The 18,159-nt window shown below is 42.9% G+C and overlaps 1 protein-coding gene across 2 annotated transcripts in view; it reads left to right on the forward strand.

Annotated features, from left to right (window-relative positions):
• Nucleotides 1-16,593, forward strand: part of ASTN1 (astrotactin 1) — a 364,520-nt gene extending 347,927 nt beyond the window's left edge. For both annotated transcript variants that reach the window (XM_083157262.1, XM_083157261.1), the window contains one exon: nt 1,125-16,593. In XM_083157262.1, the coding sequence (XP_083013388.1) occupies nt 1,125-1,362 (238 nt within the window). In that variant the 3' untranslated portion in view covers nt 1,363-16,593. The remainder of the gene's footprint in view (nt 1-1,124) is intronic.
• Nucleotides 16,594-18,159: the final 1,566 nt, after the last annotated feature.

The raw sequence follows: 18,159 nt of genomic DNA on the forward strand, positions 1-18,159 counted from the left end.
TAGCGGCTCAAAAATGCACCATAAAGCTCAGACTAAATATTAAACCATGAAATGTAAATTCATGGTAATATATATATAAAAAATGGAAGAACTGTATTGACTACAGTATGCCCTTTGAAGAACAGAAGAGAATTTACCTGAGTGCAAAACATGAATGTGTAGTGCACATCAGCCCCATGGTCAACTGAAGCCCACCACACACACTCTATACTTATTCAAAATAATTACCATTCCACCAGCGCCGCTGGTATCACCCGGTCACATGTTGCAGACGCAATGTTTATAGAGCTCTGCACATTTTTCCGCAGACGGAAGCATGCACAGTAGATTCTTGGCACTTGCCAAGACTCTCCTGTAGAAATAAAAACGTAAAAGGGGGAACACGAGCCCTCAGACTCTCTTGTTGCATCTCTGGTGCAGAGGGCATATGCCCACTTGGCATATGTTCAATTTAACAGTAAGTACAGATAGAGCCATCCTCATCTAGCCCTTTAATAGCATGAAGTCAGCCAGAGCTGTCAGATTTAATCCTGTGCTAATCTTCTACTGTATTGTTCTATGCATTGTATTGCAGCTGAGAACAATAGATGATAATAAGCCTTGGCTCACCATGGCTCTCCAGAGAAAGCTAGTTGGAGAAGGCTCCATCTGTACATTTCCCATGTTCTCTTAATAAATTTCTATGGTCATGGTCACATTAATGTTTCTGTGGATACAGTATGTGTCCTACTCATTTTTGGGATTTCTTCTTTTCCATATCTCTTAAGGCCCCCATGCACTGCTGCATGGGGCCTTAAGAGATATGGAAAAGTCTCATGCGATCCCCTTTGAACCACCAGGCAACTTCCCAGGTGTCAAGATTATGGTCCTATTGCAATCCTAGCAAGGGCTGCGGGATCCAACAAATCTATATTGCAGCCCTTGTGATCTCTGGCTCCAATCTGATGCATCAGATCATAATCGGAGAAAGAACATACGATTTGACACTTCTCCCCCGATTTCTTGAGCCGATCCATCGAAATCGCGTGAAAAGGGCCCAAATCATATAAATAGTCATATAAAGGTAAATATTTGTTTTCATTTAAATAATACAAGGAAAACTTTGTCATACTTTGTTTTTACAGGAAAGCTGGCCTAGTATTGTCTCAACTTGATGCCTTGAGTCCACGGTGCAGCTATCTTCTGGGAGAACCAAGAATCAGCCTCCGTCGCACCTCTCTGCGTTACCTGGCCTGTCGTTACAGTGAACCCAAAGTCCATGCAATGAACTGGACGGATCTGAACAGAGACCTGCGGAAGAACTGTGAGGAGCAGATAATGATAGTTCTGAGCAATGATTATGGAGACAGCAAGGACAACTGAAGGTCACTGCTACCCCATTCAGCACGAGGACTCAGGAACTGATTGTGTGTTAAATACAAGCAAACTGGCTGAATCATTGCACACACCGTACTGTTGTCAGATTAGCCTTTTGCTTAGAACACAAATGAATTGACTGGCACCTGCTAGCTTCTGGAATCATGGATAAGGCAAGAGGATCAATTACTAAATATAATCTCCTACTTCATGGTGCACTATACATAAAACAAGTGTCATACTGGAACCTTAACCTTCCCTACTACTTCTGTTCTACTGTATTTTACCCAATGTCATGGACATTTCAATGGTTGCAACAATTGAGTAACTCAGGCTCTAGGTCATGAAGATGTTCTACCATAAGGTCTAAGCAATGTCTTGTCATTTCCATCATATAGTGGTAGCAAGAATCAGTGTTCCAGCATGGTGAAGAATGTCAGACCCAGAAGAATAACCGCATAAAATTAATAACTTTTCCTTTGCCTTAAAAGGAAAATTATAGAAAATTACACATTGAGCATTCTCCATATGTTAACTAATAGTAACCCTGTTGCAAATCTGATATCTTCTTACAGGACTGGAAGCCACAGAGCCGTTCACGCAGTGCCTGATTTTTGTTGGGTGGGTTTATAAATCACTGTCTTCCAGCTGCAAAATGAAACAACAGATGCAGTAGTAGCTTTGGCCCCTGTTTTTTTAACTAAATTGTCACAGATCCAGACTAAGCCTATTCCGTAACATTACTATTGTGTACCAAAAAATTATCTAGAACATTTTTAAAAATTCCCAACCAGGTTATTTCACCTGTAGCCAAGATGTAGTCACTCCGTGTTAGACATGATGGTGTGGAAGAGGTGAACACTGAGCGTGTCATGTAAACTGTAGTTGGACGGTAGACATCATCCAATGGCAAATTGGTTGGGTAAATTGCAGTTTGAAAGCCCCACTTTGATGGTTGATCATGTTGATCCTACACCAATGTCTATGACTAGATTATGAATACATATGGAAGTATTTGGTTGAACTTTATTTAGAATTAACTTTACAAAGATCAGATAAATGTTAGAAGTATAAGAGCCAGCACTACATATTGAGTAACATCTATCCACCACCTACTACCTTCTACTGCATCTGCTCTACTCATTTCCAGTATGACTATTTCAGGTCCACCTCTGTGTCTCCATTAAGTCCATTGCTTTGTGACATTCAGGATTCTTTTACACCGAATGCCATGTACAGTACTCCTTCTAGTCTGTGGTGTTAGCAATTCTACCATTGTCTACTTTACTCTAGAGATGTGTGGGTTCGGATTTACCCGTATTTACACAGATCTCAAAGCAGGATCTTATTGGCTATCTGGCTGTCACCTGTTTTTGATAGCCAATAAGAACAATCTGGAAATAAACAGAACTTGCACTAATTCGTCGGTAAGTACCGAGTAAATCCGGAACCACATATCTCTACTTTTCTTACATCTGTTATATTGCAGTGTCAGATATATGGATCCTACATGACATCACTAGATACTTTTGAATGTATGAATTAAATACTGTATTGTCTGAATATGTTCCCAATCACTGAATATTTTTAATCCAGGGCACGTCACAACTTCTTTTTCTCATTTCCCATTTGGACATTTACAAACATGCTTTACGTTAATAGTCTATGTTCTCTGCCACCTGTTAAAATATGGGTTGGCAGGTTCATTAACCTCAACCACTGATCTGCCTCTGATTCACTGCTGTGTAATTCCCTGTACTGGTCTCTTATTTGTTCATCATCATCTTCACTCATCTAGTTGCCCTGTGGTTATCCTCCACTCCTTTTTTGATCATCTTTTTCTAAAGTCTTCTCCCCGTTGACACATCTTAGATGTCACCACACTTTTGGAAATTTCCAATCCTCAAACATTGGATTACTTCCAAATCTTAACACATTTGGTTGTGCATATTCAATACTAATTCTTCCTTCCACTGGTTCGGCCATGTTTCACAAACTTAAGTTAGTCATTAATTAGGTAGCTTTAGGAAGCTGCCTAGAGTGCCGGGATCTGGCAGAGCACCACCGAATCTGGCTAATCCAAAATTAAGGCTGTCTACGAGGAAGACATCCTTGTTGTACTTAATGCAAATGGCGGCTGTGGAACTTTTAAGATGCCACCACCACCCCCGAGGGGCTGGAAAGTGGGTATTGATGGCAGTGTGGGTTTGGAGGGGACAGACTAAGCATGGAAAATGTTAGCAGCTCTTTCATTTATAATTCTACTTAAGTCAATGAAGTTCAAAAAGTTTCTTACCAACACAAAGTGGTGGAAACCCATTGATTTGCTAGGGGACCAAGGACATCGTTAAGGCATGAGACATAGGTTTATTCATCTCAAAGTACTCTACAAAAACACACATTTTAAAACAAGTGATGTTGTGTGATTATATATGGAGAATCCCTCACCAATGGACTATTATTGGAAAAGTAGGTCTATTAGTACAACCAATCAAAAACCTCCTTTTGCTTTACCATGAATTCATTTATGGTATAAAAGAAGAACAATGGTAAAAAAGCCAATTTATTTCTATAAATGTACTTAATATTAAGGTATAATGCGGATATTTAACTTACTAAATGGCCTGTCGGGTTTGAAATGAGCATACCACTTATGTAAAACTAGCGATCTGTCAGGGCCACTGTTCTCCAATTAAGTAGATTTATCCAGCATGCTGGATTCTAATTGCCAGGCGATAGCACCGTGTGGGGATTCACATCGCTATCGCTATGGCACCTGCACACGGAGCAATGTAGGGGCATTTTCTAAGTGATCTAGGGGTAGATTTATTAAGCTTGGTGAAGTGATAAAGTTTCTGGTCTTTATCACTGGCCAATCAGCTCCTACCAGTCATTATTCAAACCAAGGCTGTATCATCACAGGCTGATTGGCCAGTGATAAAGTACCAGCCACATTATCACTTCACCAAGCTTAATAAATCTGCGCCCTAATGAGATTACTTAGAAAATGTCCTGAAATATCCCCGTGTATAGGCCCCATTATTGTACACAAGCCACAAATAAGAGAAACTAGAGTCAGGAATGTGAAGTTATCTGGAGATTAGAACATCCTGAAAAAAAGCTCTAGTTATTTTCCCCTCTCTTTTTACTTTGCACTATTTTGTAGCAAATAAGCGGCATTAATGGCAGCGCAGTATCGGACAAGTGCTCCCAGGAAACACATTTTATTCTTACACTTGAATTTAATGAGTGAGGAGGGGGAGGGGAACATCCCTTCCTGTATGCTGCAATGCTGATAAATGCCTCGGCTCATCATTCATAAGGTATCATAAATCTGGAAGATCATTGACCTGTTTAAACAAACACGTCAATGTCAATGAGACAGGTAGGAAGCCGTATTACAATGAGTTTAGTGAGGGAAATATTGTGTACTGTAAACATGTAATTCTGCTCCAGGGGTTTCTGCTGAACAAGCTCAATGACACTTATCACCTTTCTGAGCGGACAATCACTGTTTTGTTTTATGCAATTGGTTCCACCGTAACAAGGCATCAAACTAAATGACTGTTGTGTCTCCCAATGGCTTAGTCATACAGCTGTTTCCACATTCATTTGCTGAGGTTCCCCAGCTCTTACCCCTTCTCCTACACCACAGCGACTTCTGATGTGGGCCTCGATCATCCAATTCATGCTCAAAAAGGTGACAAATGAATCAAATGTTAACATTTGTTTAAACAATAGAAACATATACAATATGTGTGCAAATGGGCAAAATCACGCTGCACTGCCACAAAGTAAGCTGCACTGCCACTGCCACAAAGTAAGGTGCAAACACACTGTACAATTTTTTGACCAATTTGGTTGAAAGACATTTCCATTGAACCCAGTGTCCTGGACGAAAGATGTTGACGAAAGACGAATGATGATGCGCATACCCGCCAGTTGTTCATCAAGATTGTTTGTCAACTGTGCATGCAGCTCAATTTGAAAATCTTTCAAAAAGAGCCTATAAACTGTAGCAAGATCTTTCGTCTGTCGTCAATATCTTTCGTCCAGGACACTGGGTTCAATGGAAATGTCTTTCAACCAAATTGGTCAAAAAATTGTACAGTGTGTATGCAGTTTAACAGAAGGGCCAGATGTATCAAGCTTCAAATAGTGATAAAATGGAGCGTGATAAACAGTCAACCAATCGGCTCCAACCTGTCATGCTACAGGCTGGGTTTGAAAAATGACAGGTAGGAGCTGATTGACTGGCTGTTTATCGCTCTCCAGTTTTTCACTTTATGAAACTTGATACATCTGGCCCAAACAAACAAATCCTAACTATTATTTTTCAAACACAGCCTGTAACATAGCAGTTAAAAGCTGACCGAATGGTACTTTTTCTCTCTCTAAGTAAACAGACCTCAAACGAACGCATACTGCAATGCATATAATATTTTGTCACTTTTTTCTCTTACTGCAATCATTTTGTGTTGGCAATCCCAAGTCCCTGTAGTTCGTGATGTTCCGTAAATGCAGAAAGGTCTTTTGTTGTACCAGAAAACAACAATGCATACTTTTAAACTCTTGAGGAGACTGTCAGAATCAAGTCTTGGGGCGGGTCCTGATGTAGACGCCATCAAGCCCTGCCCCCAGCACTGGAAACCTCCCCGATTTCTGGGGCATCGAGGAGGAGGCAGGGCTAAATGGCAATATTTGCATATTTAGCCCTGCCCCTCCCCACGACTACCAGGGAATTTAACGACGCGGCCGGGCAGCTGCTGGGGAGATGCGGAGGGTGAGGCAGAATCCGGGAGGATTGCCCACCTTTCCAGGGGGGCCAGGAGGGGGGACCCTCCCGGCCAATCCGGGAGGGTAGGCAACCCTGAGAAAACAACACTGTGATAACTGCACCTAGCAGTCACATGGTCAGGGGAAGTCACATGATTCTTTTGCTTGTTGCACCATTTTTGTTTGACGTAGTTATTGTAATTCGCATTATGGCCAATTAGCAAAAAAGAAAATAAGATATGGATGTCTTTTTGTTAAATATTAATATTTGAAAACCAATTTTAAGTTGATCATTATGTAAATATGTGTATTTTTAAATGACCTGAATTTGACATGTAATTATTAATTAGACATAAAAACAATAGCATGTGCATTATATAATTATATTATTATTATGTTTTTTCAGCTATATCATGCCTGATTATAAATTGTTGTTATATGGAGGTAAAGAGTCCATCATGGTACCTTAAGTCAATATGTGAAGGTTTAATGTGTTTTATTAGCTCTTTGCATGTCATTACTATGTTTAAGTGAAGATAAAGTTTTGCAAGTGTATATGGCTAGCGGCCAATCAGAAGCTGTCATCATCTCCTCTGAGGCTAAGAAATGCTTATACGTATCCTTATATAACTGCCACATAATCCAAAAGGATGGACTGAACGGAACGTAGAGACACCTGTGAAACCCATAAACACATTTCTTAATATTAAGATCATCTTGTGCTGTAATTTGTCATTAGCAAACTGCCCATTGCACATATCACACATAGGGGGTTATTCAGAGTTGATCGCTTTTGTGCGAATTTGCAATCCTATCAATTATTGAATATGTGCGCATGCGTACAGATCGTAGTGTGCGTGCGCAAGGCCAAATAGCAACAGAAAAAGCAAAAAATATATAATCACAGGCCCGCTCCCAATTTGATGGAGAGGAAGTCGCTGTTTGTGTGTGCTATTTTTTTGGGAGTGTCAGGGAAAACATGGGCGACTTAGATAATGCATGCATATTAAGAGAGCCACCACGCAATGTCCCTGGAGTTCTGCACATGCTCAGTAGACTCTAGCACAGCGCTAGAAGATAGCACTGCCATGCACAGATTACACTGCCAACTAGAGGGAGAAGGTCTGGATCTATGCTGCACAAAGGCCCCTCCTCTCTGACTATGTCCCAGGCTACACTCTAGCTAACTGGATTACTTAGGGCCTTATTCTGGTCTGTGCGGACGGAGCCGAATATGCGGGCAGGACCGTGCGTCCTAAACCCCGCCTTTTGTACGGATCGCTCACTCCGTCCGAATGCGGTAAGAAGCTGTCCGAACGGACCGCAAGTGTATTTCTCATGAATACACCTCCTCCATCTCAGGGAACCTCCCCCATCATTCGATGGTCGCAGACCATCGAATGCAGGACCGAGTGGTCAGGCAGCTCCCGCAACCTCAGACCACTCGGGCATTTCTCCGTGCAAAAGCAGAGACCTGGCGGGCAGCTGACATCCGGCAATGTCATATGTCCGCCCCCTACACGTGCCACACGACCGCATTACCATACGTACGCCCAGCGTTTTCATGGGAACGCCCATGAAACGCGGGGTGTAAACATATGGTAATGAGCCCAAACAGCCCTTCACGCCCCTTTTCGTAGTGTACACATTTCATGCGGAATTTGGACATGCGTCCCGTTCGCACATGCGCAGAGACGCCTCTGCACATGCGCAGACACTAAACATCGGCGGACCGACCGCACGCGGACATTACCGCACCAACCAGAATTAGGGCCCTAATGTTTGCATTACTTTGCTATGGCTCTGGCTGCATCCATATCTCCCAACTGTCCTGAATACAGCGGGACAGTCCACTAATTAGAAGCTGTCCTGCTTTCCCTCCCATGAGTGGCAGAATCCCGCGGGCAGGGGGGGGAGTTGGTGGGAGCCAGCGATCACCGCTGCACTGCCCGCCTGTGATCGCAGAATAGATTCCGTGCGCATGTGCACAACATCTCCTCAGTGATGGGAGAGAGCTGGAGGAATGGAGAACCCCAAAAATGAAGTGAGTGGGGGCCACACCTCTTTTCAGGAGAGCCCGCGCCACAGCTGGTCCTGCAATTCGAATGATAAAAGTTGGGAGGAATGTACATTTGTATATGTATAGGTGAGAAAGGAACAGTCTCATGCCATGCAATATCGAAGAGAGCCTAGAAGCCTTCAAATTATTATTATTATTATTATTATTATTATATCTGCTGTTCTATGGCAGAGACAATTCTTAAATAGAATTTTAAAGCCAGGCTAGAGATGAGCAGGCTTTTCTGTATGCAATAACGTACAATATTTATCCCTTTATATTATTTAAAATGCTATTTCCTGTTCAATTTTTAATTTTGGATTTCAAGTAAAACTTCCATGCCACCACTACCAGCTTGTCTCCGGGGGGAGAAGTTTTTTTTCTAAGAGTGAAAACAAATGATCCACATACACAGTATACAGTACAGGGAACCCGATTCTGAATTAAAGCTAAAGAAGTAACTGGGCACCTGAACGGGATCCGGACAATGGGTCTACAGTAAAAGGTCGACAACCATTAGGTTGACACCAATAGGTCGACAAGCAAAACGGTCGACATGTAAAAAGGTTGACATGTAAAAAGGTCGACATGCCAAAAGGTCCACATTCAAAAAGGTTGACACAAACATTAAGGCGACAGTGTCTAGGGGTTTTTCACTGTTTTTTGAGCCGACGTGCCACCAGGCAGTATTTCATGCCCTACCATCCACTAGGGCGTGGTGGGAGAATAAAATAGTGTGCCCGAAGCATTGCGAGCGATGTAAGGGGATGCGGTGCACTTCAAACTGTGTCCATGTTGAATGTGTCGACGCTCAGGTAAAAAAACAGCGGGAAAACCCCATGTCGACCTTTTGACTGCTGACCTAGAAACTGTTGACCTAATGCCTGTGTCGACCTTTTTGCATGTTGACCTTTTTGCAAGTTGACCTTTTTGAATGTCGACCTGTTTGCTACCTAATGGTGTTGACCTAATGGTTGTCGACCTTTTTGCTGTAGATCCCTTGTCCGCTTCCCACCTGAACAAACCAAGCCTCCGTGCAAGGGGTGCACGTGCATTTATTTTTATTGAATGCGGGGTTAATACTGGCTGTTTTTGCATGTAGCTGACAAATGCTGGACTTTTTGAATGCCACTGTGCAATTTAGATGTGAGTTTGGACACGCTCCTCCCAAATCTAAGGCTGGTCCCACACTTGCTGCTGATATACCATTCGAACTGCCGGACTATCGGCTCATGTGTAAAATCCCCATGTCTCTAAATGTTGGTGTTCAGGTCAGCAGTAGCACTGCGTACGGTGACGCAGATTTATCATGCAGATACATTGCTACTTCTGCCTATAATGTATGTATGGGAGACCCACTGACCGAACAATATATCAGCTGCAGAAGCCATTGAATATGATATCACAAGTGAGCAGGCATATTGAAATGGGTCCTGCGGTCGTACGATTGGTAAGTGTGTAAGATTGTTTGTGCCTCCACACTACCAATCATTAGATTGGTTGGCTGGACACCCAATCGATCAGACCGGTGAGTACCCGCAGCCAAACAGCCAAACAACGTGTCCCTACTTGGCGACCTGACCACCATAGTCGTAGCTAGAAAGAAAATGCTTGTAATGTCTTACAAGCCCCCCCCCCCCCCCTTTTCATCCCTGCTTGATGCTGCACTGTAATACACAAAAAAATCCTAGTGTGCGCAAGCATACATGGCCAATAAAGTTGATTCTATTCTATTCTACCCAGCCATATCTACAGGTTACATCTCTTTGCTCTGGTGCACAGTTACTTACTCTCTGTTGCTTCACTCTCTCTTTAGAATAAGGTCCATATTTTGCCTATTAATACAGAATCACAATGAAATAGGATTACGTAATGAAGCTTCTTATCAGGCTTAGAAAACTTATATCAGTGGCATAACTATGTTTTTTTAAGGGGGTTGCACTTTGTAGTCAATAATATACCAATATTCAGAATGCTAACAATGAGAATGGGTACAGTCCAAGGTTTGGCTGCGCCTAGGTTTGGGCTGTGGGTTACTGTTAGGTTAGAGTTAGGCAGCGCTTAGAGTTAGGCTGTGTGTTACTGTTAGCTTAGTCTGCGCTTAGGGTTAGGCTGTGGGTTACTGTTAGGTTAGGGTACGGCCGCGCTTATGGTTGGGATGTGGGTTAGGTTAGGGTTAGGCTGTGGGTTACTGTTAGGTCAGGGTAAGGCCACGCTTATGGTTGGGATGTGGGTTAGGTTAGGGTTAGGCTGTGGGTTACTGTTAGGTTAGGGTAAGGCCGTGCTTATGGTTGGGATGTGGGTTAGGTTAGGGTTAGGCTGTGGGTTACTGTTAGGTTAGGGGTAAGGCCGCGCTTATGGTTGGGATGTGGGTTAGGTTAGGGTTAGGCTGTGGGTTACTGTTAGTTTAGGGTATGGCCGCGCTTATGGTTGGGATGTGGGTTAGGTTAGGGTTAGGCTGTGGGTTACTGTTAGGTTAGGGTAAGGCCGCGCTTATGGTTGGAATGTGGGTTAGGTTAGGGTTAGGCTGTGGGTTAAGGTTTACTTAGGGTTACGCTGTGGGTTACTGTTAAGTTAGGGTTAGGCTGTACTTAGGGTTAGGTTGTGGGTTAACTTGTGAAAAAAGCAGAGTTCCGGGAATTCTCTAGCGCTCCTTAATCCCTCTGCTGCAGTGGTTCTCAAATGGTGTTTCAATCTCAATAACACCCAAAAAAGGTACAAATGTTGACAAGTGGAATGGGAACCGTTCTGCAGTCTATTGTCATATTGGCCCTTATTCTGATCGGTGCTGATATTCCCGAATTCTTACGGTGCGGTCCGCACGCCACGGTGTGCTGCCGCGTGCGGCCATCGTCCGTAGAAACGCCCACGTGTCCTCCGCATTCGGACGGACTCACTCTTTAAGAACAGGGCGTGTTTACGGACGAAATACAAACCATACGTGTGCGGGTGAAACACTCCGATTCTGCACGGTATTACAGAGTATGCACGGGAATCCCGCATCCAAACGGATGGCAAGCGGTGCTTCCGCACGGAAGCGGTGTATTTACGCCAAACTACAAACTATTATGTCTATTCTGCAATACATCACATGACCCACTTATTCAATTACCTATCCTCATACAAAAATGCCTGTTTGGAATTGGAATCAATTAGATGCCAATATATCCTTACAAGCATGCCTAACACATGCATTGCACACATTAACCCTTACAGCAATTGAAGTGCAATGGTTTCAATTAAAGCACTGACAAGCGTCCTATTAGTGAGTAATGAGTAAAGGAGTCGATTGTATTGGGTTCAGGTGTTAATGCTTGTAGTCATTAGGCGTTCCGTTCGGCTACCGCAAGACCGAGTGATTTCCGCAAAGCAATACTTGACTTATGGACACCGCACATTTCTATCGGTTTTGGTCGCGTGCATTCGGAGTGCTATCCGAATGTACGCCCCCCAACATAAGTGTACTCCCCCGTGTCCGCCCATGTTTCCTCCCAGTTTTTCCCACTTTGAAACTACGCCCATGTCTCATTCCGCATGACGCCCATAATACGCCCATATTTCAAGACTGATTGCGGGGCACAGTTTTGTACGGGATTTGCACGAACAGGTACGGAGTCAATGCGTGGCACATGCGCGTGGCGTTCTCCACGCATGCGCAGACGCCGTAAAGACGCTATCCGAAAGTATGCGAAAAAGTACGCATCAATCAGAATAAGGGCCATTGTCCAGCGCTGCAGAACGGTTCCCATTCCACTTGTCAACAGGTTGTGGGTTAAGTTTAGTTTAGGGTTAGACTGCAGGTTAGGGTAAGGCTGCACTAAGCGTTAGATGGTGGGTTTAGGTTAGGGTTAAGATGTGGGTTAGGATAGGGTTAGGATAGGGTGAGGGCTGCAAGCACCGAAAAACGCTACAGTATGTCAATATGCCAACTGTTGATATTTATAATTTTCCCATTCTGTTAATGTCAACATTTAAAATGTCAGCTTATAACCATCCATGTGATCATTCTAAATGTCAACATTTTTACTACACCATGTTTTGAGTCCTTTAGCAGCATTTTGAATGACTTAAAGGGGGTATTACATGTACAACAAGCTCTCTGGTGGTACACGTCTAGTGCCTCTTGTAGCAGGCTCCTCTCACCCTCTTTGTATTATCCTCAGCTTCTCCTTCCCTCCCCCTACTTGTATTCTACTCCCTCCCTAGCATACTGCTGTCACGTACTCACCCTGCTTGCATTATGCCCCTCGTCCTCTTCTCCACCGCTGCCCCTTTGGTTTGGTTGATGTGGGAGAGATTTATCAAAGCTCGGAAAGAGTAAAGTATGATCCAATCCGCTACTAATGATCCAATCCGCTACTAACTACCGTATACCATGGTTTGAAAAAAGATAGGTGTTGATTGGTTGGCAGTTTATCTCACACTATTACTGTATATGATTGCCTGCAGCTCATTTTCAACTGGTATCAATGATGTGCCATCGTGCATGGAGTAAGTGTAAGTAAATTAAGTTCCCCATCGCTAGCTGACGATTTAAAAAAGAATCTTAAAAACCCTGATTTGTAGTTTCCATGTAGTTCATAGCTAATGAATCATATGTACAGTATATCTTTACCCATCAGTAACCATCTATAAAGGGGTTAGTGTGTGCAGGTCCAGGGACTCCACCCAGCAGACGCTACATCTCAGTACCTACCTCAATGGGGTCCAGGGCCAGATTGTAATGAGGGCACAAGGGGTCAGTACCCCTGACCCCCCTCCATCTAGGGTCCCCCTGTGGTTGGCATGTTTTTTTTTTTTTTTAGCTAATGGTTTTGTGCATGGGAGTGGGTTAGTGCTGCAGCTTCACCTACTGTATCTGCCAATGTGACAATAATTAATGGTGCTGGGCATCAGGAGTCAAGGCACAATGACTGCACAAGTGTGCAATGCATTACTGGGAGTCCCATAAGAATTTGCACAAGAGGCTGAGATGCTGAGAGGCTTGCGCTGAGCTCTGCTTGGTGGAGCTCATCATATGTTTCTCAGGCCCATAAAGGATAGCAGCAGCTGCCTTGTCATGGGAGGGTTTTTAGTCAGAGGCAGCGTTGAGCCTGTCAGGGCTCCTACAGAGTAAGGTACAGAGGAACAAACACAGGCTTTTTTAATGTGGTATTTTATATATGTTTTTATTAATCCCCCCTGCAGTTGACCATTGACCAAGTTTATACTGCCATTACTCTGTGTTTTGACAGTGTAATATTCTCCTGTGCAGTTTGTGTCCAGTAATCACAGGTAGGAGGGGGCTCCCCTTTCTAAAGTGCCCCGGGCCCCCCAAAGGCTTAATCCGGCTCTAATGGGGTCCTACGAACAGATGGAGCCCTCCTCATTTAGTTGCTCATGAAACTTTCCTATAAGTGCTGAAAAAGTAGATCATATACTTTAGGTGCAGATAAAATGGTGTGCACTGTGCTAACAGAAATCTATCATCAACAATCCTATTTCTGAACAATGACACCTGTTCCCAGTAATGGTGATATCTGCCCCTTTGCATTGTGATATTCCACAGGGCAGGATTAAGGTTTGATACATAAAGTAGAGATGTATCGAACCTTCCAAAGAGAACAAGTGAGGATAATGCCTTTAGCAACCAATCAACTTCAAGTTATCATTTATAAAGTACATTCTATAAAATTATAGGTAGAAGCTAATTGGTTGCTTCTCCAACTGTCCCCTTTAGAAGGTTGGATACATCCCGCCTTAGTTTTGAGGGCTTCAATATACATGTGATGTAATCTATATGCCTGGCAGTATGATGTGCATAGGATAATAGTGTGATTTATTGGTAGGGGGAGGAGAAGATTAAGTAACTTGTTATCATGTATTACATTTATTACCACCATTTGTCTAGCGCCCCATCAGAGCCGCCACTAGTAATTTTGGGGCCCGGGACTGACCTTCAGTCCGGAGCCCCCTGCACCGCACCCACACACCCCTGGGTGCTTGATCAGGGAATGGGACCTATAGTTCTGTTCAAAATGCTAAATTGAGATTATGGGGGGGGTGTCAAGTGAAACTTTGACATTTTTTTAAAGTGGCAATCATTTACTAGGCAAACACATGTCCTGTAAATTATCATTTTCAAGTTAATCCGGCATCCGCACCTGTAACTGTCCATTTACATGGAATCGCCGTAACACAAGGCTCTCATACAGATATTATTCCTATTAAAAGATTTCTCGGTACTTATGTATTATCTGGGCTCCCATGTTAAATGCACCCCATTTTTTCATACCCCTACTATCCAACTACGCACGGAGTTGATATTATATAGTGTGGCGAGCGCAGCGAGCCACCGTGCCCGAAGCGTGGCGAGCGCAGCGAGCCCCGCGAGGGGACGTGGTCTCATAAGAAAAACGGGAGCCCAGAAATTACATAAGTACCGATTTCTCTTTTTATTACCGTTTGTAAAGTAATGAAGAGATTTCACTAATTCTTTCTAGATTTTTTTAAATCTAAATCACTATAAAGATTGTATAATAAAGGGACACTGTATTGAAAATACAGTGTCACTTTATTCCAAATCTTTAGGCCAGTGGTTACTAGAGCAGGCTGCACCTTTGGGAGGTGGGTTTCCCCCAGCGAAGTAGGGGGGCAGGGATAGGATTTTCCATAATGTTACATTAATTGTTACTGTTTTATGTTTTTATCTTCTTCATAGGCTTGGGGGCATTGGGGTGGAAACCAAAGGGGCAGTGGTTTTGTAACCATTACTAGGCCAACACACTACCATTGGGTAATAGGCATTGATGGCATGCAATACCCAATCTCAGCCAGTAGGGGTGCTATATGTTGTTGATCATGCATTGAAAACTAAAGGGGTATTCAATCCCAGACGCTATATCCATGGGAAATTACATTTGACCTAATAATGTCAGAAACAAACGTAAATTTACTAAAGCTTGGCATCCATGGCAACCATCGGATCTGTCTTCAGCGGCATTGCATACGTGGTCCCAAGGATGCATTGCGCAGGTGCACTGGAGCTCGAGTGACATCATGATGTCACCAGTGCACCCATGCAATGCATCCTTAGGACTGGGGATGCCGCTGAAGAGGAGTTTGATGGCCGCCATGGACACCAGGGGACAAGGTGAGTATAAAAAAAGGTGGGGGGGGGGAGACAAAAAAAATCCCAAAATATTCTGTAAACCTACTGTTTTGGGAATATTTCGGATAAGAGATCTACGGCTAAGGGATACTCTACCTGTAGCAGTATATAAACTTAAATACAGTCAGTGGCAAGGTTCTTGCCAATTTATTCCCAGCAATTGGCCAGACTTTATTTTGACCATACCTAAAAAAACGAAATTAGCATATATATTTAACCATATTTGACATGAAACTCATGAAACTCACACATCTTCTATAGTAATTGTTCTTTTGCACATACCTGTATGTCATTAATATTTACTGGAAAAGGAAAAGATTGGTTTGTACAAGTATAAATGCATGCCTAAATCTCTGTAATTGGTGGCAAAATATTCTGTATGTGCAGTTTTAGCAACACAAAGACTTTGTACTCAGTAGATGACAGCGGACTTCACTGTAATATTCAAACGATGACAACTTACTGGTAGGTGGATATGAATTTTCTGCTCAAAATACTGCTAAAAATCTCAGATATAGAGAATTACACCTGACAACTTGCTATGGATAGGAGCACATGTCTGTACAGACCCCTGCTGGGTGACAGGATATAAAAGCTTTCTCTCCAAAAATATGATGGTAATGGGGAATAGCACTGACAACCTAGACACGTTTTTAAACTCTGTGTAATTGTATATGTATATATATATATATATATAATCATGTTATAATAGTGCAGCCATTGTCTGGATCCTCTATAACAGTGATTTTCAACCTTTTTAGCTTGCGGCACACTAAATAATATTTTTAAATTGCCAAGGCACACCATGAGATCCCCACAGAACAAAACACATTTTCCCCACAGGGGAAAAAAAAAAACCCCTATTGGGCCCCATATAAAAAACAATCACACTGGTCCCCACAGATAACAAAAATAAAATACATTGGCCTTTTACATGAAAAGACAGCAGTAAATAATAAACTGGTTTGGGCATCTCTAGATCTGGGGGAACACTTGAGAACAGCTCAAGCCACACTAGTGGTTGAAAAACACTGCCCTGTAAGGTTATTAATTGCTGCCATAGGCTGGTGCTTGATCAAAGTCTGCCAATATAGAGGCAATTTGTGATGCTTTTTAAAGTTCTATATTGTTTAAGATGTTTATTACCTGTAAGTGATCATTTCTATGCTCTTGATTGTTTTACGTATACTCTATAAAAGTGTATGATATTTCCTGTATATTTGCTAAATTGTAAATAAATATCTGAATACTTCACGATCTCCTGGATATTTAAAATGATGAAGTATTCAAATCTCTGGTGGAATCTCATGTTCAGAAGCAATAAACTGCATCTCTGTTTATGACTGTTTACTGAAAATTTAAGACATTTGGGCCCCAGAGTCAGATTATGAAACAAAGGAAGAAATATCCTAATGACAAAATAGTCAATTGGGGGTTGTTATGTACTAACGTGCATACTAAAAAGATTAAAAGAGAGATTAAATTACGCTTATACTTCCTTTAATCCATCTAAATGTCTTGTTATGCTCCCTTCCGTGGAACATCTATTCTGTCTGACTTATGTTTCGGTTTGTTTTCAAAGCTGGTGTTGTGTTTGCTCTTGCCCATCTGCCGCCCTTGTTTTACAATACTAAAGCTTGGTAGGCACTGTAGGATAGATTGCATGATGGTCCGATGTGCGATGGATCGCAAAGATCATATCCGTCATCGTCTGTTGTACCACCGTGGTGGTGTTCTATGCAATGATGTATTGTGCCGTTGTAAAGCAGAGTATCCAGTGTGATGTATTAGATCACGTGGCTGGGTCACACCGGATCTTACATATGTACCCATGCACCACGGCTGCACACTGTATAGTGAACACAGCTTAAAAAAATTTAAAAAACGTAAAATAGACTTCCCAGAATTATATGTGGAACGGAGCATCAAACAAGGATACTTGTCATGTAGATTACTGCCCATAAATTGATCAACAAAATATTTTGGTATTTGTGTAGTTTCACGGCGACCGATATATCGGATGCGATATCGGCCGATATATCCATGTACCAATATTTTTGGCCTGTTATTCTAAGCCATGTACATCTGAAATGGTCTGTATGTGTAATTTCCATCAGTGCCAGATTAAGTGTTCCAGCCACCCTAGGCTAACACAGAAGTGGATGCTCATATAATGGGCAATATTCAATGATATTTTTCACTATGTGCAGGGAATCCTGTTTAGGATTCCCTGCACATTCGCTGGCATTCTCTGTCCTCCGAGTCCGCCGCCAGCCCTCCCTCTCCCACTATTCAATGCGTCAGGGGCTCAGTGCCCCGGACGGCGAATCTGCACCCCAAGGCGAATGCCGCAGGGAGCCAGGGGGGCGGCGGAAGGCAGGGAGATGGAGGCCTCCCTGCCCTGCACCGCACGCTGCACACAGCAGCAGGGGGAGAAGTAGGGCTGGCGGGGACACAGGCAGCAGAAGCTGCCACCCTGAAGAGACAGGGCAGGCGGGGAGGTGCAGGGAGCTCTGCGCTGGTCCAGCTCGTGCATATGTAATGAGCGGGACCCAGTGCAGTGAATATTAATGAGCGGCTCCCTGCCCCCCAGCTGACTTCATGTAAAAAAAATAAAAAATGTTATTAAATATATATTGATGTGCTGCAAGTTCATGAATCCAAATAGCAAGACCCTTAAAATAATAAAATTAATGATTTTTTGACACACAAAAAAAGAAAACCTTTATTCAGATCACATTCCAGTTCACCTTAAAAAGATGGCGAATGCAAAATGGTGAAACATGGCGAAAATCATACTGAAACCAGTTCTCCATCC

Source organism: Crinia signifera, chromosome 8, assembly GCF_055691185.1.
Source record: "Crinia signifera chromosome 8, ASM5569118v1, whole genome shotgun sequence".
In the NCBI taxonomy this organism is placed as follows: domain Eukaryota; kingdom Metazoa; phylum Chordata; class Amphibia; order Anura; family Myobatrachidae; genus Crinia; species Crinia signifera.